General features: G+C 46.1%; 2 protein-coding genes across 3 annotated transcripts; both read left to right on the forward strand.

Moving 5' to 3' along the window:
* The first annotated feature begins 289 nt into the window (after positions 1-289).
* On the forward strand, positions 290-15,677 carry slc2a15a (solute carrier family 2 member 15a). Of its 2 annotated transcripts, none has more exons than XM_055227095.1 (12): positions 290-558; positions 6,487-6,585; positions 9,312-9,472; positions 9,657-9,781; positions 10,901-11,046; positions 11,470-11,602; positions 12,121-12,308; positions 12,400-12,510; positions 12,588-12,689; positions 12,980-13,055; positions 13,118-13,245; positions 14,111-15,677. In XM_055227095.1, exons 1-12 carry the CDS (start codon positions 319-321, stop codon positions 14,363-14,365), a joined length of 1,764 nt encoding a protein of 587 aa, XP_055083070.1. In that variant the 5' UTR covers positions 290-318; the 3' UTR covers positions 14,366-15,677. The 2 variants fall into 2 exon arrangements, with proteins under 2 accessions (XP_055083070.1, XP_033836175.1); XM_033980284.2 differs by lacking the exon at positions 290-558 and adding an exon at positions 2,250-2,350 and having other exon boundaries at positions 14,111-15,676.
* Positions 15,678-16,153: 476 nt separating this feature from the next.
* Positions 16,154-26,801, forward strand: LOC117382269 (acetylcholine receptor subunit alpha). The gene is made up of 10 exons (XM_055227099.1): positions 16,154-16,272; positions 19,138-19,280; positions 19,397-19,441; positions 19,956-20,065; positions 20,276-20,471; positions 21,013-21,250; positions 23,899-24,122; positions 24,268-24,382; positions 25,783-25,907; positions 26,296-26,801. Exons 1-10 carry the CDS (start codon positions 16,218-16,220, stop codon positions 26,431-26,433), a joined length of 1,389 nt encoding a protein of 462 aa, XP_055083074.1. The 5' UTR covers positions 16,154-16,217; the 3' UTR covers positions 26,434-26,801.
* Positions 26,802-27,143: the final 342 nt, after the last annotated feature.

Raw genomic sequence — 27,143 nt, forward strand, 5'->3', positions numbered from 1 at the left:
AATTAAATACAATATAAAAATAACAACATTACACTGACAATCTGTTATCACCGTTTGTCCTGGTCAAACCGGAGTGGACAGCCTTTCTCTGGTGACAGAGTCAGACGCCACTTTATCCCAGGTCTGTTTTTTATACTTATTGTGTTGTACATTTGAAAGTTAGAACAGTATGAATGACTCCCTAATAATTTTTGGAATGTTTTTTCCCACATGGCACAGGAAGCGCAGCATGGAGATCAGTTTACACGGACCGCCTGTCACTGGCTCACACTCTGAAGAACACGAGGCTCAGAGGACTGGAGCTAAGGCCCGTACAACATGGAGCTCCCTGCACCAGAATCCCCCCAGTCCTCTCCAACGCCCCCTCCAAAGTCCTCTCCAAAGTCTTCTCCAAAGTCCCCTTCAAAGTCCTCTCCAAAGTCTTCTCCAAAGTCCCCTTCAAAGTCCTCTCCAAAGTCCTCTCTAAAGCTCAGGACAGAGACACCACTGGAGGAACCTTCCATTGATTTGAGCGTCTCTTCAGTGACAGAGGAACCAGGAGACCTGCAGCCGCCCGAGGTCAGCACTGCACTGTACGATGAGTCTGTTGAGCTTGTCCTCGTCTTGTAGCTGTGTGTTCAACCTTTGACCTCCTCTTCTTCTCCACATTTTCTTCTGTTGTCTGATTGTGAGGGTCTAAGGGTCAGAGTGAGGGTCTGTGGGTCAGAGTTTGTGTGAGGTCTTGTTGCTGTGCAGTCGGAGATGTTGAGATGTTGAAGAACACTTAGCAGTTTCATTTTTGTGTCAAAGAACAAAGTGTTGATTCATGAGCCGTGATGTAATCTTGTGTATCAGTTGTGATGTAATCTTAGTTGTGACATGGTCTTGTGGACAGTAGGACTGGTCACTGCAGGGCGGTCGCTGATGAAATAAGCAAACAATTCAAATTCAATCAAGATCAAGATTAAATCATTTGTATGATCGGCACAATGCTTTTGAAGTGTCCACAGCCTCAGTCTGAAAAAGGAGGGACGATTTGACTCTTTCTTGTGTCTCTGTTGTTTATTTTCAGAACATTAATTTTTAAAGTACTTTGCATTTGTTTTTAATGAGATATATGTTCATCGTTGATCGTGGAGTCTCTTCAGAACATTTCCTGCAGGTTCTGTGTTTGTGGTGATGATATAAATCTTTAGAGCCTCCATCTCTTCTTCTTTTTCTAACACCGGCCTTTATACTGTGTGTTTATATTTAAGCCGTACTTAAAAAACATAATTAGAATCCGTTCCAATTTCATAAAACATGAATTATTAGTAAAAGGACCAACACAAAGTCCATTAGCGGCTGCAGGTTGGACAGCAGTGGTCATGTGCTCTGAATCTGGGTTGAACGAAGCGCGGCTCGGCTCTGTTCATTACACAGACTTTAATCCTGTGACTGCGGCGGCCCGATGAATGCCTGCACTGTTCACTAAACCCTGTGCGGGCATTGCCTCCTGGGCCACTTCCACATGGTTCTCTGCTCAGAGATGTGCTTCACCGTGGAAAATCTGAGCTTCCTTCATCAGCCGAGTCTAAAGGATCTGCTCATGGTTAGAGTTTGATTTGGTTTTATGCTTTTAGGATGAATATGTCTGAAGAACCTTCTGGAGAAGGATGTATGGACAGTGGGAAATTATATTTATTAATTAAAGCTTAATAAACCATGTGTCATTAGTTAATGGCTTATGTCTGCAGAATAAACTGGGCAAAAAACTAGAACAGAACAGAGAGTATCTCCCTCTGAGGGCGCTCCATGATGCTGCAGATGTGTCCACACGGCTCTAGACTCTGGTTTGTGATGAGGAAACAACTTAAATATTACACTCTTTTCTCATCTATGTTATAAGTGTAATATTTAAGTGAAATCCCTCGAGTTCAGTGCCTCTCATGTCTCTCACATAAGGGCTTCATCATGGTCCTGTTTGACTCAGGTCATGTATTTACATATTTCAGATTTGATTAGATTATTTGAGGTTTTGTGAGTGGGTCGTTCATTATGTTCTTTTTGAGGGTCTTTGGTGGGCTCTTGTCTGCTGCCCCCGCTCCTCTCAGGCCTTGTCTATGTAAATTGACTTAGGTGTAATTGCTAGCAGCAGCCTTCTGCCCGTGTCACGCTGGCCTCGTCATGTGATGCTGTGTGAGCCTGTAGTGCTACTGTTCTGCTCAGAGCTGTGCACATGGACCAGCGCTCTCCTGCTGCAGCTACGTAACACTCTCACTGTGACCGCTGACAGTCAAGTGCCTCAAGTTGTTCTTTTTTGTTTTGGAACCTGTGGACTGTGTAAATGGCTGAGGAGTTACTGATCCCATCGTCAGGAAAAATCACTTCGGTAAGTTCTGGCTCTGGACCGGTCTGAGAATGGGCCAGGCCTGATTCACTCTGAGGAAGTTAAACAGGAGGAACAGTTGAGAGGTTCTTAGGTCCCACATGGTTTAAAATAGAATAATTCAGATATTTTAAAGAAAAGTATTCTGAGCATTTGGGCATCACCCAGAAAACAGAGCTCACTGAGGAGATGCCTGACGTGATGAGATGTGACGGACTGAGATAATCTGCTCGTGTTCACACAAGATTCACCCAGGATTCAGAGGCTGTTCTGTCCTGATCACATAGACCTGTTTGTACGCACATAAACAGTATAATGTGTACATGTATAAGAGCGTGCGATTGGCATTTGGGCGAAGGCAGAACTCTTCTTTAAACATCAGGAACAGTTATATTTGTAAAGCTGACCAAACTAAAGTCTCCCAAAAGTCCAGTTTACTCCAAATGTTGCTGCAGCTGCTGAGCTTCAGGAATGAAAAGATTACACCACAAATACAAACTTTGTGGAACTTTGTGAGTCTGATACAATGTGTGATAAAAATCACAACAGAAATATGAACTTTAACCTGTTTAAACGACAGTGTGAGAGTCATTCAACTGATTTATAACCAGGCATTTTTAGTCAAAGTGCAGGACTTTAAAAGGTTCAGCTCCTCCGTTGCGCCTCCGCTGCTCCTCCGCTGCTCCTCTGCTGCTCCTCTGCTGCTCCTCCACTCTGCCTCCGCTGCTCCTCCGTTGCGCCTCCTCTGTTCCTCCGCTGCTCCTCCACTCTTCCTCCGCTGCTCCTCTGCTGCTCCTCCGCTGCTCCTCCACTGCTCCTCTTCTGTCTCTCTTTTCACATCATTAAAATCATAGCCTGTTCACAGAAGAATCGTCTGAGGTTTAGTTTTGGCTCCCGCTGTGAGAGGGACCGTCGCTATAGCAACGTAAAGTAAAGAACATCCACGTCGTCGTGTAAACGATGTTGTGTAAACGTTTAGTCAAAAACTCAAACTCAAAGGAACTAGATTTTTTTCCTTTGAATGTTCCATTTAATACTTTGATAATTGTGCTTTTTTATCTAATGCCCACGTTCAAACTCATGTGAACCAACCTTTTTTAATTTTAGTCATAGATTGTTGTTGTTTTTTTTATAATAACAGGTGTAAAGTAAACAGAATAACTCTCTGGATTAGTCCATGTGCAGTGATACAAACCATTTAATTCTGCATAAACAGAGCAGTGTTTTTAGGTCCTCATAGAGACCTGGTCCTCACAGAGACATGGCCCTCACAGAGACATGGTCCTCACAGAGACATGGCCCTCACAGAGACATGGTCCTCACAGAGACCTGGTCCTCACAGAGACATGGTCCTCACAGAGACATGGTCCTCACAGAGACCTGGTCCTCACAGACACATGGTCCTCACAGAGACCTGGTCCTCACAGAGACATGGCCCTCACAGAGACATGGTCCTCACAGAGACGTGGTCCTCACAGAGACAGAGTCCTCACAGAGACATGGTCCTCACAGAGACCTGGTCCTCACAGAGACAGAGTCCTCACAGAGACATGGTCCTCACAGAGACATGGTCCTCACAGAGACAGAGTCCTCACAGAGACAGAGTCCTCACAGAGACCGAGACCTCACAGAGACATGGCCCTCACAGAGACAGTCCTCACAGAGTCCTCACAGAGACAGAGTCCTCACAGAGTCCTCACAGAGACATGGCTCCTGATATTTTTATTTCACTATTGTGTCTGTAAATCAAGACTCGAACATTAATAACAGACAAATCCTTTTTCCCCCCGAGTCGCTCCTGTTAGCCACAGGTTTGATTGACAGCGTTGCTAAGTGTTGTTAAACCAGTGACGCGGGCAGGAAGGGGTTTATAATCTTATAAACATTAGTCCGAGTATAAAGTTGGGTCTTATTTAGACTCTTGTGTAAAGTTGGATTTTAAATTTAGAGCTAATAACACCCAGGCTCAGGATGGGCACGGGTTTGGTTGGCAAACATCCATGTTGTTACGGTTCATGTGAGGAGACCAGAGTCATTTCATAGGTCAGTAATATACAAAGACCTCCACACACACACAAACGGCATGAGTCAGCCAGACAATGTCCAGTCACTGCTCGTCCCAGAGGAGCGTCCTCATTCCTCTGGAGTCAGCAGCTTTGTGAGAAGGACCTGTTCTATCTTCAGCTCAGAGCTCTGTTCAGACTGGAGACCCTCTGATCTCTGATTATCACAATCGACTGAAATCTGCCACTGTTCACACATGTTTATACCAGGGGACTGTGCACACATGTTTATACCAGGGGACTGTGCACACATGTTTATACCAGGGGACTGTTCACACATGTTTATACCAGGGGACTGTTCACACATGTTTATACCAGAGGACCGTTCACACATGTCTATACTAGGGGACTGTTCACACATGTCTATATGAGGGGACTGTTCACACATGTCTATATGAGGGGACTGTTCACACATGTTTATACCAGGGGACTGTGCACACATGTTTATACCAGGGGACTGTTCACACATGTTTATACCAGGGGACTGTGCACACATGTTTATACCAGGGGACTGTGCACACATGTTTATACCAGGGGACTGTGCACACATGTTTTTACCAGGGGACTGTTCACACATGTTTATACCAGAGGACCGTTCACACATGTCTATACGAGGGGACTGTTCACACATGTCTATATGAGGGGACTGTTCACACATGTTTATACCAGGGGACTGTGCACACATGTTTATACCAGGGGACTGTTCACACATGTTTATACCAGGGGACTGTTCACACATGTTTATACCAGGGGACTGTTCACACATGTTTATACCAGGGGACTGTTCACACATGTTTATACCAGGGGACTGTTCACACATGTTTTTACCAGGGGACTGTTCACACATGTTTATACCAGAGGACCGTTCACACATGTCTATACGAGGGGACTGTTCACACATGTCTATATGAGGGGACTGTTCACACATGTTTATACCAGGGGACTGTGCACACATGTTTATACCAGGGGACTGTTCACACATGTTTATACCAGGGGACTGTTCACACATGTTTATACCAGGGGACTGTTCACACATGTTTATACCAGGGGACTGTTCACACATGTTTATACCAGGGGACTGTTCACACATGTTTATACCAGGGGACTGTGCACACATGTACAGCTAAAAGTGCAGATTATTGGAAGAAGGTGGGTCCAGTTATCGACTTTCTCAAACAGGACACTCAGCCCAAAGTTTTGTTTTATTTTATCTTTGTAAAAAATAAATAAAAGTAAATAAATATGTGCAGTTTTCACCACCAAAACTGATCTGAGAGAAACACTGACTCTGACCACGACTCGAGTGTATCGGTGTTTTGTTTTATTTTTCTTCTAAAGCAAATGTTTGTGAGGAGTATTTCTGTGTTGTAGAAGTGGACACTGAATAATCACACTGTTGGTCCAGATGTCCTCACATGTGTCTGCAGGACCTCACTGTCTCTCTGTTGGTCCAGATGTTTGAGGTCCCATGCGTTTGTCTCTGCAGGACCTCACCCTCTCTCTGTTGGTCCAGATGTTTGAGGTCCCATGCGTTTGTCTCTGCAGGACCTCACCGTCTCTCTGTTGGTCCAGATGTTTGAGGTCCCATGTGTTTGTCTCTGCAGGACCTCACCGTCTCTCTGTTGGTCCAGATGTTTGAGGTCCCATGTGTTTGTCTCTGCAGGACCTCACTGTCTCTCTGTTGGTCCAGATGTTTGAGGTCCCATGTGTTTGTCTCTGCAGGACCTCACCGTCTCTCTGTTGGTCCAGATGTTTGAGGTCCCATGCGTTTGTCTCTGCAGGACCTCACCGTCTCTCTGTTGGTCCAGATGTTTGAGGTCCCATGTGTTTGTCTCTGCAGGACCTCACTGTGTCTCTGTTGGTCCAGATGTTTGAGGTCCCATGTGTTTGTCTCTGCAGGACCTCACTGTGTCTCTGTTGGTCCAGATGTTTGAGGTCCCATGCGTTTGTCTCTGCAGGACCTCACTGTCTCTCTGTTGGTCCAGATGTTTGAGGTCCCATGCGTTTGTCTCTGCAGGACCTCACTGTGTCTCTGTTGGTCCAGATGTTTGAGGTCCCATGTGTTTGTCTCTGCAGGACCTCACTGTGTCTCTGTTGGCTGTGGCGTTCCTCACGTCCTTCGGGAGCTCCATGCTTTATGGATACAACTTGGCAGTGGTCAATTCTCCGGCTGTGGTGAGTCACACGTTTATTCTCTTCATATTGTTCAGTTTCTTTTCTTAAGGAGAGACAAACACCCTAAATTATTAAAAAATTTTGTTTGACAATTTTTTAAATAAATACATTGAAAAATATTTTAAAATGATTTAACACTTGTTTTTTGGTCAGTCTCTTTGTAACAAGCTTTAATCTGGAAACAAGCGTCTACTCTGCACCGAAAGATTTACTTTAATAAAGTTTTAATAAAGCTGCAGAGTTCTACAGTGTCCAAGGTGTTTTCTCAAATACATTCTCCCACAGAAACATAAGAATCAGCCTGAACCTTACAGTCTGGGACTTGACACGATTTGGGGATTTTTTTATGTCTAATTCCAAATCTGATTTCTTAAAGTTTTTACTTGAAACAATGAGGCAAAATTTGAATTTTTAGGCAAATTTTCAGTCAGATCTCGTTTACTCAAATACTAAATAAAATCCAAATCCCCTCTGTGTTTTTAGCACCTAAAATGGCTCCAGGAGGAGTTTCAATGACTCTGAGGAACAGAAATGTGAACATAGACCACAGTTTGTACAGCACAGAGTGTCCACAGAGTCAACGAGCTTCACAGAATCAGACAGGCATTAAAATACAACAAATCTACAAATAAATACACATCATGAAATTTACATTAAAAGAGAAAAGGCAGAATCAAACTCTGTGTCACAGCAGATAAACAACTGTCTGACCCTCGATTTAAACAAGAGACAGGCCTCAAAGTCCAGGCCTGTCTCACATCTGCAGGAAGAATGTTCCAGGTTTAAACTGCACAGGTCTAAACCAGGACTAAACCAGGTCTAAACCAGGACTAAACCAGGTCTAAACCAGGTCTAAACCAGGTCTAAACCAGGTCTAAACCAGGTCTAAACCAGATCTAAACCAGGACTAAACCAGGACTAAACCAGGTCTAAACCAGGTCTAAACCAGGACTAAACCAGGTCTAAACCAGGACTAAACCAGGTCAAAACCAGGTCTAAACCAGGTCTAAACCAGGTCTAAACCAGGACTAAACCAGGTCTAAACCAGGTCTAAACCAGGTCTAAACCAGGACTAAACCAGGTCAAAACCAGGACTAAACCAGGTCAAAACCAGGTCTAAACCAGGTCTAAACCAGGACTAAACCAGGTCTAAACCAGGTCTAAACCAGGTCTAAACCAGGACTAAACCAGGTCTAAACCAGGTCTAAACCAGGACTAAACCAGGACTAAACCAGGTCTAAACCAGGACTAAACCAGGTCAAAACCAGGTCAAAACCAGGTCTATATCAGGAGGCTAGTTCCTGAAGTCCTCAGAGTGTGAGATGGGTCATGTGGCTCTAACATGTAGATGAACTTTGGTCTTAGGCCATGGCACCAAAGAACATCTGCTACATGTTAGCTCTGTGTGTTAGCTCTATATGTTAGCTCTGTGTGTTAGCTCTATATGTTAGCTCTGTGTGTTAGCTCTATATGTTAGCTCTGTGTGTTAGCTCTGTGTGTTAGCTCTATATGTTAGCTCTGTGTGTTAGCTCTGTGTTAGCTCTATATGTTAGCTCTGTGTGTTAGCTCTATATGTTAGCTCTGTGTGTTAGCTCTGTGTTAGCTCTATATGTTAGCTCTGTGTGTTAGCTCTATATGTTAGCTCTGTGTGTTAGCTCTATATGTTAGCTCTTTATGTTAGCTCTTTGTGTTAGCTCTGTGTGTGTTAGCTCTATATGTTAGCTCTGTGTGCTAGCTCTATATGTTAGCTCTTTGTGTTAGCTCTGTGTGTTAGCTCTGTGTGTGTTAGCTCTATATGTTAGCTCTGTGTGTGTTAGCTCTATATGTTAGCTCTGTGTGTTAGCTCTATATGTTAGCTCTTTGTGTTAGCTCTGTGTGTGTTAGCTCTATATGTTAGCTCTGTGTGTTAGCTCTATATGTTAGCTCTTTGTGTTAGCTCTGTGTGTTAGCTCTGTGTGTGTTAGCTCTATATGTTAGCTCTGTGTGTGTTAGCTCTATATGTTAGCTCTGTGTGTTAGCTCTATATGTTAGCTCTGTGTGTTAGCTCTATATGTTAGCTCTTTGTGTTAGCTCTGTGTGTGTTAGCTCTATATGTTAGCTCTTTGTGTTAGCTCTGTGTGTTAGCTCTATAAGTTAGCTCTTTGTGTTAGCTCTGTGTGTTGTATTATAGCAGCAGCTTTTGTTTATATAATCCTAAATTGAAGGCATAAATACCCAGGGGCTCTGTGTACGTCACATGTTGGAGCACGCTCACAGATTGGATTAGACAGTTGGAAATGTCAGTGGATCCCGTGATGCTCCGGGCCCATATTTCTTTCTAATCACTCGGGAATGGTGTGTAGTTGTCTTAAAGCAGTTCCATGCCTTTCACAATCACCGCTGCAGTTCACATCCAGAGCAGCTCCTCAGGAGGGCGGAGACTGGCCCCGCTGTGTCCTCACGTCCTGATCTCAGGATGCCAACATGGTCAATGCAACAACAAAGTCACAAACACAGGCGCCTGATGCGTTTGGGATCTGCTGATTTGGAAGCAGTTACAGAGCAATGGCATGACTGTGGTGAATCAGGAAAGATCAGATTGTTTGAGTGGCTCTTTGACAAACTTCGATATGAACCATTATTCACATATTAAAAGGAACTGAAATGGCCTTAGGGGTTTGTGGTGGTGATTTTTGATTAAATATTTGAAGGTTAAGCCTCCATCTTGTGACTGTCCTCTGTTCCAGTACATAAAGGACTTCTACAACAGGACGGCGGTGGCTCGTAATGGCACTAGTCTGAACAAAGAGGCCCTGACCCTCATGTACTCTCTGACTGTGTCAGTGTTTGCCATCGGGGGGCTGCTGGGCTCCCTCATCGTGGGGATGCTGGTCACACGTTTTGGAAGGTAAAGGTAGAACTGTGGAAAAATTTGAATAAGTCCAGTTTGTGATAGAAAGGGTTTCAAAGCTCCAGAAATGTCAATTACATAAATAAATCCTTTGCGGCTGTTGTTATCAACATTCTCTGTGGAGATGATGCTAATTGCAATGCTAACTTAAGTTTGTTCTCTTCTTTCTGTTGTGCTGGAGGAAGGGCACCATCGTGAAGACCACCGTGCTCGTGTTCATCGCCGGCACGCTCATGGGCTTCAGTCGCACATGTGGCTCTCCAGAGATGATCATCATCGGCCGACTGATCACAGGGATCCACTCAGGTACCAGATTACACCTCAATGTCTGTAACACAAAACAAACCTTTCATAAATGAAACTGTGTAGATGCAAACTCTCCAGAGGAAAAACAGGAGTTTGGACGTCCACATCCTCAACTTTCAGATCTGTATCTGAAAACTGCACTGCTATGTCACTTAAAACAATAGGAACTCTATGTTTTTTTATGGTTTAAATCAGTCCTATTGAGCTTGAGTCTCTATAGTTCTCATGCCTGACCCCGTGGATCATTCTGTTATAATTTACATATTTTAAATCACAATATTCATATAAAACCACAAAATAAAACAAACAAATCCATTGACTTCTGCGTTAGAAAACTGCAGTGTCCAGTGGAGCTGACGTCGCCATAAACGTCATCACAACAAAGCGCCGCTGTAGCGCCCCCTATGGACAGATGCACGTCACACTAGAGCAGCACATTTTTTTACATTTGTACCAAAATGACGACGCAACGCTGCCAAATCCTACAGTTTTATTTTTTTCAACGATTAAGAAAATAAAACTGGAGAAGGAAGTGCGGAACACAGTTCACAAACTAGGAACTTGATACGGTGAAAAAGTGCAACATAAACACACTGAATAAATACAAATACAAATAAGGGCATGCACAAAGTTAAAAAGATATGCTTAAAAAATCAAATGAAATACTTAAAGGGAGAAAATATAAACAACAGCAGCATCAGAACAACAGTGCAAAGTGGCTTATTAAAGTGACCGGTGTTATAAAGTGTCCAGTTTAGTGCAGATATTATAAAGTGTCATGAGACAAACAGCAGAGGGGAAGAAACTGTTCTTATGGCGAGAGGTTCTGGTCCCAATGGACCGTAGCCTCCTGCCAGAGGGAAGTGGCTCAAATAGTCCATGTCCAGGGTGAGAAGTGTCAGCTGCTCTACGGCCTGCTCCCCCCGAGTCCTGGAGACAGGTCCTGTAGAGATGGAAGGAGCAGCCAATCACCTTCTCAGCAGAGAACCACACAGTATATATACAGATATATACAGATATGTATTATTATTCTATCTGGTCTTATCTGTTTCTTTGTGTTTGTGTGTCTGTGTGTTTGTGTGTCTTATCGTTTTGTGTCTGTGTGTTTGTGTAATCCAGGGATCTCTCTAAGTGTGGTCCCCATGTACCTGGGGGAGATTGCTCCTAAAAACCTGCGTGGCTTCCTGGGTCTGGTGCCCAGTATCTTCATCGGGACCGGAGTCTTCACGGCTCAGATCCTGGGACTTCATGAACTCCTCGGGAAGGTCAGGTGACTTTAAGAACAAAAGACAAACATCACATTACAAAGACATAACACAGATTAACAGCATTTATATAAACACAGTCAGAGCGGAGGTGGAGCGTAACCAAGTACTAAAGGGAAGTACTTAAGTATAAATGTTTGGCATCTGTACTTTTCTTCAGTTTACTTCAGTGAATACTTTTTTCTTTTGTTTAATTTGAAAGTTTATTCAATTTCAAAATCTGCATGAAATACTTTTACTTTTTACTTTTTAAATACATTTTTAAACAGGAACATTAATACTTTTACTTGACTATTTTTTGCCCTGGTATCTGTACTTTTACTTAAGTAACAGAATTGAGTACTTCAGCTATGGCCTCTGTGAAAGCCTGCCCTCTGCTGGAGTGTGCTGGTACTGACGGCTGCATATGTGCCATCTGTGCAGGAAGAGCACTGGCCTCTGTTCTTGTCTGTGGTGGTGGTCCCTACATTTATTCAGCTGCTTCTGTTGCCATGGTTTCCAGAAAGTCCCCGTTATCTTCTGATTGAGAAGCACAACGTCCATGCGACCATCACAGGTAAAACGAGTAAACGGACTCACAAATACTGCCTTTCCTGTTTTTTAAAGTGTGTACGATAGAACCTGTGCTAAATATTTATCAGAGTTTTACATCAAAAACAGTTCAGTGGCAGTTTGTGGGAAAAAAGTTGAGAAAAAACTAAAAAAATACAGGAAGTATCGGCGAGTTCTAAAACAGAATCTCTCTGCCTTTGTCACAACACAAACATTTACATCCAGAATGAGACAGTTACAAATGTGACCTTTTACTGTCAACGAGTATTTAACCCCCAAACTTTTATGCTTATAATAACAGCAAAAGAAAAAGTCAATTCTGTCACTGCACAAAATTTTCAGTTTGGCTGCTCATCCAAGAGGCATCTTCAGTTGTGGTCAGATTCCTGCTGGACACTCCCTTATATCTGTCTGAAGGAGGAGCAAGCGACACTCTGACATCAGTTTTGTGTCACTCTGACCTCACTCTTACATCACTGTCACTGTGAGGACCAGACTGACTTGACCCTTGACCTTTTCCAGCTTTAAAATGGTACCGGTCCAAGTGTAACATCCAGGCTGAGATCGAGGAGATGCAGGAGGAGCAGCGTTCTCTGTCGTCGGTGGAGACCCTGTCTGTGTGGGCGCTCCTGCGGGACCCCAGCGTGCGCTGGCAGGTGCTCAGCGTGGTGGTCATCAACATCGGCATGCAGCTGTCCGGCATCGATGCGGTCAGTATGTCCACGTCTTCATCCTCACGGTGAAAGGAGGAGGTTGAGGTCTGGGCTTTGGCTGCAGTTTAATCCTTGTGTGTCGTCACAGATCTGGTTCTACACAAATGACATTTTTGAAAAGGCTGGTATCCCTCCTCCAGAGATACAGTACACCACCGCGGGCACCGGGGTCATCGAAATCATCACCGGCCTCATCGGGGTGAGTTCCGTCTCTCTGACACACACATTATGTGGACAGAAGTATTGTGTTGTGTAACATTCTCACACTGTGTCCAGTGCTTCACCATCGAGAAACTGGGCAGGAGGCCGCTGATGATCGGTGGATTCTCCATGATGGGCTTTTGCAGCGCGGGCATCACACTCGCACTCATTTTACAAGTAAGTGTGTGTGGCTCACGTGTTCTCAGGACATAAGTGTGTGGCTCACGTGTTCTCAGGACATAAGTGTGTGTGGCTCACGTGTTCTCAGGACATAAGTGTGTGTGGCTCACGTGTTCTCAGGGCATAAGTGTGTGTGGCTCACGTGTTCTCAGGACATAAGTGTGTGTGGCTCACGTGTTCTCAGGACATAAGTGTGTGTGGCTCACGTGTTCTCAGGACATAAGTGTGTGTGGCTCACGTGTTCTCAGGACATACGTGTGTGTGATGGAGATGTTTGTTTCCTGCAGACAAACCTGTCGTTCATGAGGTACGTGAGCGTGTGCTGCGTGGTCGGGATCATCGCCGGTTTCTGCATCGGACCAGGTCAGTTCTCTTCATTTAACTTATATTTTCTCCCGCACGGCGGCTCATCTGTCCGTTCACAGCGGGCGTCCCCTTCCTCATCACGGCGGAGCTCTTCAAACAGTCACACAGACCTGCAGCTTACATCATCGGAGGATCACTCAACTGGCTCTCCAACTTCACTGTGGGATTTGTGTTCCCCTTTATGCAGGTACACACACATACACACACAGATACACCCCAATACACACCCCTACACACACATACACACACACCCCTACATACATATGCACATATACACACACACACATACACACCCCCACACACACCCCACACACACCCCCACACACACATACACACACACCCCTACATACATATGCACATATACACACACACACACACACACACACCCACAGATACACACACATACACACACCCATACACAGATACACACACACACCCCTACATACACAAATATACACACACACATACACACCCCTACATACACACCCCTACACACCGATACACACACATACACACACACATACACAACAGAGAGGAGCTGAGTTGTGTGTGTGTTTAGTCGTCTTATCCGTGTGTGTGTTTAGTTGTCTTATCCGTGTGTGTGTGTTTAGTTGTCTTATCCGTGTGTGTGTGTTTAGTTGTCTTATCCGTGTGTGTGTGTGTGTGTGTTTAGTTGTCTTATCCGTGTGTGTGTGTTTAGTTGTCTTATCCGTGTGTGTGTGTGTGTTTAGTTGTCTTATCGGGGTGTGTGTGTGTGTGTTTAGTCGTCTTATCCGTGTGTGTGTTTAGTCGTCTTATCCGTGTGTGTGTGTGTGTGTTTAGTTGTCTTATCGGGGTGTGTGTGTGTGTGTTTAGTTGTCTTATCCGTGTGTGTGTTTAGTTGTCTTATCCATGTGTGTGTGTTTAGTCGTCTTATCCGTGTGTGTGTTTAGTTGTCTTATCCGTGTGTGTGTGTGTGTGTGTGTTTAGTTGTCTTATCGGGGTGTGTGTGTGTGTGTTTAGTCGTCTTACCCCTGTGTGTGTTTAGTCGTCTTACCCCTGTGTGTGTTTAGATGTCCGCAGGAGCGTACTGTTACCTGGTGTTTGCGGCGGTGTGTGTGGCCGTGGCCGTGTACGTTTACGTCGTGATCCCAGAGACAAAGAACAAAACGTTCCTGGAGATCAGCCGCATGTTCTCCAAGAAAGAGGCTCTGCTGGAGACTCAGAGTCTGGATCATCTGGACCAGCTCAAACTGAAGAAGATGAACGGATACGGAGGAGTGGAGCACACCTCTGTGGAGCTGGACAGCTCCTCCTCTGCTCCCTGACTCCTCCTCTGCTCCCTGACTCCTCCTCCTCTGCTCCCTGACTCCTCCTCCTCTGCTCCCTGACTCCTCCTCCTCTGCTCCCTGACTCCTCTGCTCCCTGACTCCTCTGCTCCCTGACAGCTCCTCCTCTGCTCCCTGACTCCTCCTCTGCTCCCTGACTCCTCCTCCTCTGCTCCCTGACTCCTCCTCCTCTGCTCCCTGACTCCTCCTCCTCTGCTCCCTGACTCCTCCTCCTCTGCTCCCTGACTCCTCCTCCTCTGCTCCCTGACTCCTCCTCCTCTGCTCCCTGACTCCTCTGCTCCCTGACTCCTCTGCTCCCTGACAGCTCCTCCTCTGCTCCCTGACTCCTCCTCTGCTCCCTGACTCCTCCTCCTCTGCTCCCTGACTCCTCCTCCTCTGCTCCCTGACTCCTCTGCTCCCTGACTCCTCTGCTCCCTGACAGCTCCTCCTCTGCTCCCTGACTCCTCCTCTGCTCCCTGACTCCTCCTCCTCTGCTCCCTGACTCCTCCTCCTCTGCTCCCTGACTCCTCCTCCTCTGCTCCCTGACTCCTCTGCTCCCTGACTCCTCCTCCTCTGCTCCCTGACTCCTCCTCCTCTGCTCCCTGACTCCTCCTCTGCTCCCTGACTCCTCCTCCTCTGCTCCCTGACTCCTCCTCCTCTGCTCCCTGACTCCTCCTCCTCTGCTCCCTGACTCCTCTGCTCCCTGACTCCTCCTCCTCTGCTCCCTGACTCCTCCTCCTCTGCTCCCTGACTCCTCCTCTGCTCCCTGACTCCTCCTCTGCTCCCTGACTCCTCCTCCTCTGCTCCCTGACTCCTCTGCTCCCTGACTCCTCTGCTCCCTGACTCCTCTGCTCCCTGACTCCTCTGCTCCCTGACTCCTCTGCTCCCTGACTCCTCCTCTGCTCCCTGACTCCTCCTCTGCTCCCTGACTCCTCCTCTGCTCCCTGACTCCTCTGCTCCCTGACTCCTCCTCCTCTCCTCCCTGACTCCTCCTCTGCTCCCTGACTCCTTCTCCTCTCCTCCCTGACTCCTCTCCTCCCTGACTCCTCCTCCTCTGCTCCCTGACTCCTCCTCCTCTGCCCCCTGACTCCTCCTCCTCTGCTCCCTGACTCCTCCTCCTCTGCTCCCTGACTCCTCCTCCTCTGCTCCCTGACTCCTCTGCTCCTCTCACACCTCCTGCTGTTTATTCTGTATCTCATGTACATGTATAAGTCACTCCTCGTGTGAGCAGAGTGTTATTTATCTCCTTGTGGTAAATGTTCAGTCGTACTGTATTTTTGAATCTTTTAATAAAGTGAATCATGAGTTTTGTACAAATGTGTTTGTTTATTGTCCAAACTCGTTCAGACTCACAGACAAATGAAATAACATCTAAAGTTTTAAAAACATTTGTGCTCTAAACAGTTGTATGTTTTCCCCAGTGACCCCGGAGCAGTTGTCCCCAGCTGTCCCTCCGTCACCGGGAGGTCACTCTCTGACAGCGGTCAGCTGTTCACTCTGACCCTCTGTGTCTGTCACTGTACTTCACTTTAGCCCAGGTCCATGTCCCCGCTCCAACCCGCTGACTCATCCTGGATACAGACGTCCCACGGGGGGACGGGGGAACGGTGGGCTGTGGGGGCGTGGTCTGCAGCCTCTGTATGTGGGACAGTGGACAGTGGGTGTGGGACGGGGGGGCGGTGGGCTGTGGGGGCGGTGGGCTGTGGGGGCGTGGTCTGCAGTCTCTGTGTGGGCGTGGTCTGGAACATGAGCCTCCTTCTCTCGTCCGACGCTTCTCACAACCACAAGTGTCTGTGCTGGAGCTTTGGACTTTGGAGTTTTGAGGTCCTGGAGGTCCTGGGGACGTTGAGACATGAAACTGTCCCACCTTCAGATCCTGGTCACGTGGGTTGGGAGCCTTTTTGTTGGTAAGTCTCGTTAACAATTCAAACTTCATCGGTAAATGGGGGACACCCCTGGAATAAAAATGTCCTGGTTCTGAATCAGGAGCCGAGTCTTTGAGCAGGAAAAGGTAATAATAATAATTATTATTATTATTATAATAATAATTAAAATAATAATGAGCTAATGGTGTTTTTCCTGCTGTGAAGGACAAAGGTGAAACAGGCCAAGGACATGATTCAGACTAAAGACTTAAACATGTCTCATGAGCGTCACATTGACCCATAGACTCTTAAATTCTCACAGTACTTTACTGGGCCTTAATGTCAAAATTCTGTGATTTTGACAGAAACAGGCCTGAGGTCCTGAGGTCCTGAAGTCCTGAGGTCATTTTGTTTGTATAAATTAGAATAAAGACGCTAAAATACTGCGCCCCTGCGTCTCCTGTGGTTGCTCAGATATCATTTCTGTGCCCGCGATTTGTCACGCATCGGCCTGTGTGTCTGTGGAGGTGTGTGGAGGTCTGAGGAGGTGTGTGGAGGTCTGTGGAGGTGTGTGGAGGTGTGTGGAGGTCTGAGGAGGTCTGTGGAGGTGTGTGGAGGTCTGTGGAGGTCTGAGGAGGTCTGTGGAGGTGTGTGGAGGACTGAGGAGGTATGTGGAGGTCTGAGGAGGTGTGTGGAGGTCTGAGGAGGTCTCAGGAGGTGTGTGGAGGTCTGTAGAGGTCTGAGGAGGTGTGTGGAGGTCTGAGGAGGTCTCAGGAGGTGTGTGGAGGTCTGAGGAGGTGTGTGGAGGTCTGAGGAGGTGTGTGGAGGACTGAGGAGGTGTGTGGAGGTGTGTGGAGGTCTGTGGAGGTGTGTGGAGGTCTGAGGATGTCTGTTGAGATTTGTGGAGGTCTGTGGAGATTTGTGGAGGTATGTTGAGTTTTGTGGAGGTGTGTGGAGGTCTCAGGAGGTGTGTGGAGGTCTGAGGAGGTGTGTGGAGATCCGTGGAGATCCGTGGTGGTTTGTGGAGGGGTGTGGAGGTCTGTAGAGGTCTGTTGAGTTTTGTGGAGGTCTGTGGAGGTATGTGGAGGTTTGTGGAGGTGTGTGGAGGTTTGTGGAGGTTTGTGGAGGTCTGTTGAGTTTTGTGGAGGTATGTGGAGGTTTGTGGAGGTATGTGGAGGTTTGTGGAGGTGTGTGGAGGTTTGTGGAGGTTTGTGGAGGTCTGTTGAGTTTTGTGGAGGTATGTGGAGGTCTGTGGAGGTGTGTGGAGGTTTGTGGAGGTATGTGGAGGTTTGTGGAGGTTTGTGGAGGTCTGTGGAGGTTTGTGGAGGTTTGTTGAGTTTTGTGGAGGTATGTGGAGGTTTGTGGAGGTATGTGGAGGTTTGTGGAGGTGTGTGGAGGTTTGTGGAGGTTTGTGGAGATGTGTGGAGGTATGTGGAGGTCTGTGGAGGTGTGTGGAGGTTTGTGGAGGTTTGTGGAGGTTTGTGGAGGTCTGTGGAGGTTTGTGGAGGTGTGTGGAGGTTTGTGGAGGTCTGTTGAGTTTTGTGGAGGTTTGTGGAGGTTTGTGGAGGTCTGTTGAGTTTTGTGGAGGTTTGTGGAGGTATGTGGAGGTATGTGGAGGTTTGTGGAGATGTGTGGAGGTATGTGGAGGTTTGTGGAGGTATGTGGAGGTTTGTGGAGGTTTGTGGAGGTATGTGGAGGTTTGTGGAGGTGTGTGGAGGTTTGTGGAGGTTTGTGGAGGTATGTGGAGGTATGTGGAGGTCTGTAGCTGTTGTGGTGAGGACACCTGTCAGTGTGGCAGACACACGTCTGCAGACAGTGCTGTGCCTCAGACTAGCGCACATGTATCAGACCCTGTGGCTCCTGTGGTTTGTGTTAAATGTGAGAGAATGAGCCGCTCTGTTTGTGTTGAGGTCGTGTGATTGACAGCTGCAAGTGCTCAGGCTCCGCCTCCTTCTATTTGTGTCTGTGCCGCTGTTACACGAAACCCCCCACGGATGTACACGCACACACACACCCACGCACATACACGCACACACACACACAAACACACCCCAACACACATACACACACAAACACACCCCAACACACATACACACACACACACAAACACACCCCAACACACATACACACACACACACAAACACACCCCTACATACACACATACACACACACCCCCACACACATACACACACACATACAAACACACACACGCACACATACACGCACACATACACACACACGCACACACACACGCACACAAACACACACTTTGATATGAGAGGAGGAAAACAAAAGTAATAATAAAAGTAATAATAGTTCTGGTTCTAGCCCTGGTCCAATGTGATTTACTATTAAATTCTGTTCAATACAATCTCAAAAAACAACAGAGAGCTGCAGTAAAGAGGCTCCTGAGGCTCCTGAGGCTCCTGAGGCTCCTGAGGCTCCTGAGGCTCCTGAGGCTCCTGAGGCTCCTGAGGCTCCTGAGGCTTTAGGGACCTAAATACATGTCCATGGATCTAAAAACAAAGGCAAGAAAGAGAAAAGTCAGATATTATTAGGAAAACTGCAATACTGTTTCCCGACACCAAGACGACTTCTGAGTCTGTGGTAGAAAATCTGCACATCAACTATTTTACGTCTTTTTTAAAATAATGTGGTCCTTTGGCAAGACACTTTCCAGTTTGGAGCGACGAGCGGCGAAGAGGCCACTGACAAATACTCCTGAAGTACTGTGTTTAAGTCGTCTACACGACCAAAGTACTTTTAACACACTCAGATATTTATGAGTACTTTTAAGACAGTCGGGTTAATTTGGGCAAAGTGTGGGCCTCATAGTGTCTGAGGGCCTCATAGTGTCTGAGGGCCTCATAGTGTCTGAGGACCTCACAGTGACCTCGTCTGTTGCAGGGTCAGTGCTCGGCTCGACGGACGAGACTCGTCTGGTGAGGAAGCTGTTTAATGGCTATAATAAGGTGGTGCGTCCTGTCAATCACTTCAGTGACGCGGTGGTGGTGACGGTGGGACTGCAGCTCATCCAGCTCATCAGTGTGGTACGAATGAGGCCCCGGTCCTCATCCCTGGTCCTCATCCCCGGTCCTCATCTGTGTACATGATATAACTGTGTTCTATAACATAAATATCTATAAAACTGACACTTCTGTTTCAGGATGAAGTCAACCAGATCGTGACGAGTAACGTCCGACTCCGACAGGTCAGACCCTCATCATGATGTCATCAGTTTATGGAGTAACTGAATGTAGTGAGAATATGTACTCTGAATACTCTGAATATGTACTCTGAATACTCTGAATATATACTCTGAATATGTACTCTGAATACTCTGAATATGTACTCTGAATACTCTGAATATGTACTCTGAATACTCTGAATATGTACTCTGAATACTCTGAATATATACTCTGAATATGTACTCTGAATACTCTGAATATGTATTCTGAATACTCTGAATATGTACTCTGAATACTCTGAATATGTACTCTGAATACTCTGAATATGTACTCTGAATACTCTGAATATGTACTCTGAATACTCATCTAGAGTAACTGTAATCTGGTACAATTACTCTTTCATTTGGTGGTATTCAGAATACAGTTACTTAAGTCCAATGAAAACATCTCAGTAGTGGGTCAGATCTTGTGGTCAGTAGTGGGTCAGATCTTGTGGTCAGTAGTGGGTCAGAGTTTTCTGACTCTGTGTCTCTGTAGCAATGGATCGATGTGAATCTGCAGTGGAATCCTGACGATTATGGAGGAATAAAGAAGATCAGAGTCCCATCGACGGACATCTGGAAACCAGACCTCGTCCTGTACAACAAGTGAGGAGTGAGAACAGGAGTGTGAACAGGAGTGTGTGTGTGAACAAGAGTGAGAAGAGGAGTGTGTGAAGAGGAGTGAGAAGAGGAATGTGTGTGAACAGGAGTGTGTGTGTGAACAAGAGTGAGAAGAGGAGTGTGTGTGAACAGGAGTGAGGAGTGTTCTGTGTTCTCTCTGTGTTCTACCTGTGTTCTCTCTGTGTTCTGTTCCAGCGCTGACGGGGACTTTGCCATCATCCATGAGACCAAAGTGTTACTGGAGAACACGGGGATGATCACGTGGAATCCTCCGGCCATTTTTAAGAGCTACTGTGAGATCATCGTACTGCACTTCCCCTTTGACCTGCAGAACTGCAGCATGAAACTGGGGACCTGGACCTACGACGGACGACTGGTCATCATCAACCCGGTCAGACTGTCACACACACACACACCTACACACCCCCCCACACACACACACCCCCCTACACACACCCACACACGGCCGACTGGTCATCATTAACCCGGTCAGACTGTCACACACACACACCCCTACACACACACACACACACACACCCCTACACACACACACACACCCCTACACACACCCACACACGGCCGACTGGTCATCATTGACCCGGTCAGACTGTCCACAGGAAACATGTCCCCACATTTAGGACAGTTATTATTTAATGTTTTTATCTTAAACCTCCTCTTCTAGGTTCTATTTATATTTATTTTGTGACATAATTAGACGTGTTTGGTTGTTGTTGTTTGTTGTTTGCGTGTTGTTGTGTGTTGTTTGTGTGTTGTTGTGTGTTGTTTGTGTGTTGTTGTGTGTTGTTTGCGTGTTGTTGTGTGTTGTTTGTGTGTTGTTGTGTGTTGTTTGCGTGTTGTTGTGTGTTGTTTGTGTGTTGTTGTGTGTTGTTTGCGTGTTGTTGTGTGTTGTTTGTGTGTTGTTGTGTGTTCAGGACAGCGACCGTCCCGACCTCAGTAACTTCATGGAGTCTGGGGAGTGGGTTCTGAAGGACTATCGCAGCTGGAAGCACTGGGTGTTTTACACCTGCTGCCCCGACACGCCGTACCTGGACATCACGTATCACTTCCTGATGCTGCGTCTGCCGCTCTACTTCGTCGTTAACGTCATCATCCCCTGTATGTTGTTCTCTTTCCTCACCGGCCTGGTCTTCTACCTGCCCACGGACTCCGGTATGAACCACACGCCAAACACACACCACACTGACCCCTAAAAAACACACTGTGCTGTATAAATAACATGAGGGTGACCACACTGACCCCTGCTGGACACAGAACACACTGTGACCTTTTGATCCTTTGACCCTCGGATGTGTCACTTAAAATATGTAAAGTGTCACTCATATTTTTTAGGTCAAAGGTTAAGGTGTAACTGCCCCAGTAGGAAATTTGTCCTTAGCATTTGACCCATCTCCCAAAGCCACTGGGTCAACTGTAGGGGGCACCACAGACACACACACAGACACACACACAGACACGCACACAGACACGCACACCCCCACACACACCCACACACACACACACTTTATGTCTAAACAGCACAGAGTTCAAACCCTAAAGTCACATGGGACTGTGGTTCAAGTAAAAGAACAAAACAAACAAAAGAACAAAAAACTTTAGTGTTTTGTGTTTGTGTGTTCTGTTTGTGTGTTGTGTTTGTGCGTTGTGTTGTGTTTGTGTGTTGTGTTTGTGTGTTCTGTTTGTGTGTTGTGTTTGTGTGTTGTGTTTGTGCGTTGTGTTGTGTTTGTGTGTTGTGTTTGTGTGTTCTGTTTGTGTGTTGTGTTTGTGTGTTCTGTTTGTGCGTTGTGTTCTGTTTGTGTGTTGTGTGTTGTGTTTGTGTGTTGTGTTTGTGTGTTGTGTTTGTGTGTTGTGTTTGTGTGTTGTGTTCGTGTGTTGTGTTCTGTTTGTGTGTTCTGTTTGTGTGTTCTGTTTGTGTGTTCTGTTTGTGTGTTGTGTTTGTGTGTTGTGTTTGTGCGTTGTGTTGTGTTTGTGTGTTGTGTTTGTGTGTTCTGTTTGTGTGTTGTGTTTGTGTGTTCTGTTTGTGCGTTGTGTTCTGTTTGTGTGTTGTGTTTGTGTGTTGTGTTTGTGTGTTGTGTTTGTGTGTTGTGTTTGTGTGTTGTGTTTGTGCGTTGTGTTGTGTTTGTGTGTTGTGTTTGTGCGTTGTGTTGTGTTTGTGTGTTGTGTTTGTGTGTTGTGTTTGTGCGTTGTGTTTGTGCGTTGTGTTTGTGCGTTGTGTTGTGTTTGTGTGTTGTGTTCGTGTGTTGTGTTTGTGCGTTGTGTTCTGTTTGTGTGTTGTGTTTGTGTGTTGTGTTGTGTTTGTGCGTTGTGTTGTGTTTGTGTGTTGTGTTTGTGCGTTGTGTTCTGTTTGTGTGTTCTGTTTGTGTGTTGTGTTGTGTTTGTGCGTTGTGTTGTGTTTGTGTGTTGTGTTTGTGCGTTGTGTTCTGTTTGTGTGTTCTGTTTGTGTGTTGTGTTGTGTTTGTGCGTTGTGTTGTGTTTGTGTGTTGTGTTTGTGTGTTGTGTTGTGTTTGTGTGTTCTGTTTGTGTGTTGTGTTGTGTTTGTGCGTTCTGTTTGTGTGTTGTGTTTGTGCGTTCTGTTTGTGTGTTGTGTTTGTGTGTTGTGTTCTGTTTGTGTGTTGTGTTCTGTTTGTGTGTTGTGTTCTGTTTGTGTGTTGTGTTGTGTTTGTGCGTTGTGTTGTGTTTGTGCGTTGTGTTCTGTTTGTGTGTTGTGTTAGTGTGTTGTGTTTGTGCGTTGTGTTCTGTTTGTGTGTTGTGTTTGTGCGTTGTGTTCTGTTTGTGTGTTGTGTTAGTGTGTTGTGTTTGTGCGTTGTGTTCTGTTTGTGTGTTCTGTTTGTGTGTTGTGTTTGTGCGTTGTGTTCTGTTTGTGTGTTGTGTTTGTGCGTTGTGTTCTGTTTGTGTGTTCTGTTTGTGCGTTGTGTTTGTGTGTTCTGTTTGTGTGTTGTGTTTGTGTGTTCTGTTTGTGTGTTGTGTTCTGTTTGTGTGTTCTGTGTGTGTGTTGTGTTTGTGCGTTGTGTTTGTGTGTTGTGTTTGTGCGTTGTGTTCTGTTTGTGTGTTCTGTTTGTGCGTTGTGTTCTGTTTGTGTGTTGTGTTTGTGTGTTGTGTTTGTGTGTTCTGTTTGTGCGTTCTGTTTGTGTGTTCTGTTTGTGTGTTGTGTTTGTGTGTTGTGTTTGTGCGTTGTGTTCTGTTTGTGTGTTGTGTTTGTGTGTTGTGTTTGTGTGTTGTGTGTGTGTGTTGTGTTTGTGTGTTCTGTTTGTGCGTTGTGTTCTGTTTGTGTGTTGTGTTTGTGTGTTGTGTTTGTGTGTTGTGTTTGTGTGTTGTGTTTGTGTGTTCTGTTTGTGCGTTCTGTTTGTGTGTTCTGTTTGTGTGTTGTGTTTGTGTGTTGTGTTTGTGCGTTGTGTTTGTGTGTTCTGTTTGTGTGTTGTGTTGTGTTTGTGCGTTGTGTTGTGTTTGTGTGTTGTGTTTGTGCGTTGTGTTCTGTTTGTGTGTTCTGTTTGTGTGTTCTGTTTGTGTGTTGTGTTTGTGTGTTGTGTTTGTGCGTTGTGTTCTGTTTGTGTGTTCTGTTTGTGCGTTGTGTTCTGTTTGTGTGTTCTGTTTGTGCGTTGTGTTCTGTTTGTGTGTTGTGTTTGTGTGTTGTGTTTGTGCGTTGTGTTTGTGTGTTCTGTTTGTGTGTTGTGTTCTGTTTGTGTGTTGTGTTAGTGTGTTGTGTTTGTGCGTTGTGTTCTGTTTGTGTGTTCTGTTTGTGTGTTGTGTTTGTGCGTTGTGTTTGTGTGTTGTGTTTAACATTTGTTCCGTGTCCGTTTCAGGAGAGAAAATGACCCTGTCCATCTCTGTCCTTCTGTCCCTCACTGTTTTCCTGCTGGTCATCGTGGAGCTGATCCCGTCCACGTCCAGCGCCGTGCCGCTCATCGGGAAGTACATGCTCTTCACCATGGTCTTCGTCATCGCCTCCATCATCATCACCGTCATCGTCATCAACACTCACCACCGCTCGCCCAGCACGCACACCATGCCCAACTGGATCCGCAAGGTTTGCTCAGCACGAACCATCACGACACAGAGAACTTTTACCACACGAATACTCAAATACAACAGGAAAAAGAGAATACTTGTACTTTACTGTTTCTGTTTGACCTCGTGGTTCTGACTCCGCCCTCTGACTCTGTTCCATGCAGGTGTTCATTGAAACGCTCCCAAACCTGATGTTCTTCTCCACCATGAAGCGTCCCAGTCAAGAGATCCGACAGAAGAGGCTGTTCCCGACGGACATGGACATATCGGACATCTCAGGTACGACCGCGGCTATGACATCACCACATTCTACCGGCCAATCACATCTAAGACAGATGACATCACCACATTCTACCGGCCAATCACATCTAAGACAGATGACATCACCACATTCTACCGGCCAATCACATCTAAGACAGATGACATCACCACATTCTACCGGCCAATCACATCTAAGACAGATGCAGCAGCTCAAAGGGATATATCTGCTCCTGTAGCTTTAATCCATGTTCTAATGTTTCCTCCTCAAAAACAGACCTGGAGTTTTGTTTCATTCTCACATGTTTGAGTCACATCAGTCTGTAACATCTCTACAGCTCTAAACGCTCTGTCCCACCTTGTGATGTCATCAAGTGGTAGTTTTCAAGTGAACAGCTCCTTTTACCTTTAGTTCAGTCGAGATTGGTAACTCCAGATTTGCTGAAATGATCCAAATGATTCTAGTTCAGTGTGTGGAGTTTAAAACACAGTGGAGCACTTCCTGTATCACCACATGATGACATCACAAGGTGGATCAGAGTGTTTTCAGTTTGAGAAAAGAACTCAATCTGCAGGTTTGTGTCCTTTGTGTCCCTCACTGTCATTAGTCTGAGAGATTCAGAATAAACACCTTGTTTCAGTGTTTTTCTCTTCGTAGAACAGCTTTAAATCAGCCCTGTTGAGCTTGAGTCTCTATGGTTCTCATCTCTGTGGATCATTCTGTTATAATTTACACATTTAAATCACAATATTCATCTAAAACCACCAGAAAAGAAACAAGTCCACTGAGTTTCGCTTTAGAAAACTGTGGTGTCCAGTGGAGCTGATGTCGCCGTAAACGTCGTCACACTAAAGCGTCGCTGCAGCGCCCCCTATGGACAGATGCACGTCACACTAGAGCAGCACGTTTTTTACATTTGTACCAAAATGACGACGCGACGCTGCAGAATCTACGAGTGTCAACGATTAAGAAAATAAAACTGAGAAGGAAGTGCGGACGTCACAGTGGGCGTGTCACAGTGGGCGTGTCACAGTGGGCGTGTCACAGTGGGCGTGTCACAGTGGGCGTGTCACAGTGACACATTGACAAAATGGCGTCTTAAAAATAGTGGATTAAAGATTAAACTCAAACATGAACCAGTTCAAATAAAACTTAAAAGGCTCAACGAGAAGAAACGACGATGGAGACGATGGAGACGATGGAGATCTGAACAGACTGAACAGGGCGGGTTCAAAACTGTGACTTCTCAAAATAAAACTCACCGGAGCTTAACCCTTTTTTGGGTCAAATGTAAACAAATCTGATGTGGTACGACTCTGTCCTTTGTGTGACCAGAGCAAAAGTCTGATGTTCTTTGCAGTGTTGGTTCATTTGTAGTTTTAGGGCAGGAGTTTTTCTGACACTCCTCTCACCTGTGCAGGTAACCCCACCCCCACCAGCATCACCTACCAGTCTCCAATCACAAAGAACCCCGACGTCCGCAGCGCCATCGAGGGGGTCAAATACATCGCTGAGACCATGAAGTCCGACGAGGAGTCCAATAATGTAAGCACACGTCAGGAAAGAGGGCGGGGCTGTGTAAAGAGGGCGGAGCTGTGAAGAGGGCGGGGCTGTGTAAAGAGGGCGGAGCTGTGTAAAGAGGGCGGAGCTGTGTAAAGAGGGCGGAGCTGTGTAAAGAGGGCGGGGCTGTGTAAAGAGGGCGGAGCTGTGTAAAGAGGGCGGGGCTGTGTAAAGAGGGCGGAGCTGTGAAGAGGGCGGGGCTGTGTAAAGAGGGCGGAGCTGTGTAAAGAGGGCGGGGCTGTGTAAAGAGGGCGGAGCTGTGTAAAGAGGGCGGGGCTGTGCAGAGGGCGGGGCTGTGTAAAGAGGGCGGGGCTGTGAAGAGGGCGGAGCTGTGTGATACGTGGTGGTGTGACTGTTGGTTGTGCTCCTTCAGGCGGCGGAGGAGTGGAAGTTCGTGGCCATGGTTCTGGACCACATCCTCCTGTGTGTGTTCATGGCCGTGTGCATCATCGGGACCATAGCTGTGTTTGCTGGGAGACTGATCGAGCTCCACATGCAGAGTGACCCCTGACCCTCGTGACCCCTGACCCTCCAGACCCCTGACCACCGACGCCAAATGCATCGAGCCCAAGGACCCGCCCCAAACACGCCAAAGACACTTCAGCTTCATGTTTTTATTATTTTATTTTTGATGTTATTTTGATGTAAAACTTGGTGCAGATGTAGAATAAACATTTACTTTAGACAAACACGAGAATCTTCACTTAAAAAACATAAAACGTTTTTTTATTAAACAGCAAAGACCTGGATAAAGAGCGAGTCACTGCACAAACGTCTGGAATTATTAACACTGTTATGATTCTACAGAGAAAGACGCTTAAACAGCTCAATAAACAAATAAATCATTCAAATAAATAAACAGAAAAAGTGCAAAAAACATCCATCTGTAAAACATGAGTCAAACTGTGTCTGTGTCTCTGTGTCTGTGTCTCTGATTCTGTGTCTCTGCGTCTGTCTCTGCGTCTGTGTCTCTGAGTCTCTGTCTCTGAATCTCTGTCTCTGAGTCTGTGTCTCTGAGTCTGTGTCTCTGTCTCTGAGTCTCTGTCTCTGAGTCTGTGTCTCTACGTCTGTGTCTCTGCGTCTGTGTCTCTGCGTCTGTGTCTCTGAGTCTGTGTCTCTGAGTCTCTGTCTCTGAGTCTCTGTCTCTGAGTCTCTGTCTCTGAGTCTGTGTCTCTGAGTCTGTGTCTCTGTCTGTGTCTCTGTCTCTGTGTCTCTGAGTCT

The sequence above is a fragment of the Periophthalmus magnuspinnatus genome, chromosome 15 (assembly GCF_009829125.3).
Source record: "Periophthalmus magnuspinnatus isolate fPerMag1 chromosome 15, fPerMag1.2.pri, whole genome shotgun sequence".
Classification (NCBI taxonomy): Eukaryota; Metazoa; Chordata; class Actinopteri; order Gobiiformes; family Gobiidae; genus Periophthalmus; species Periophthalmus magnuspinnatus.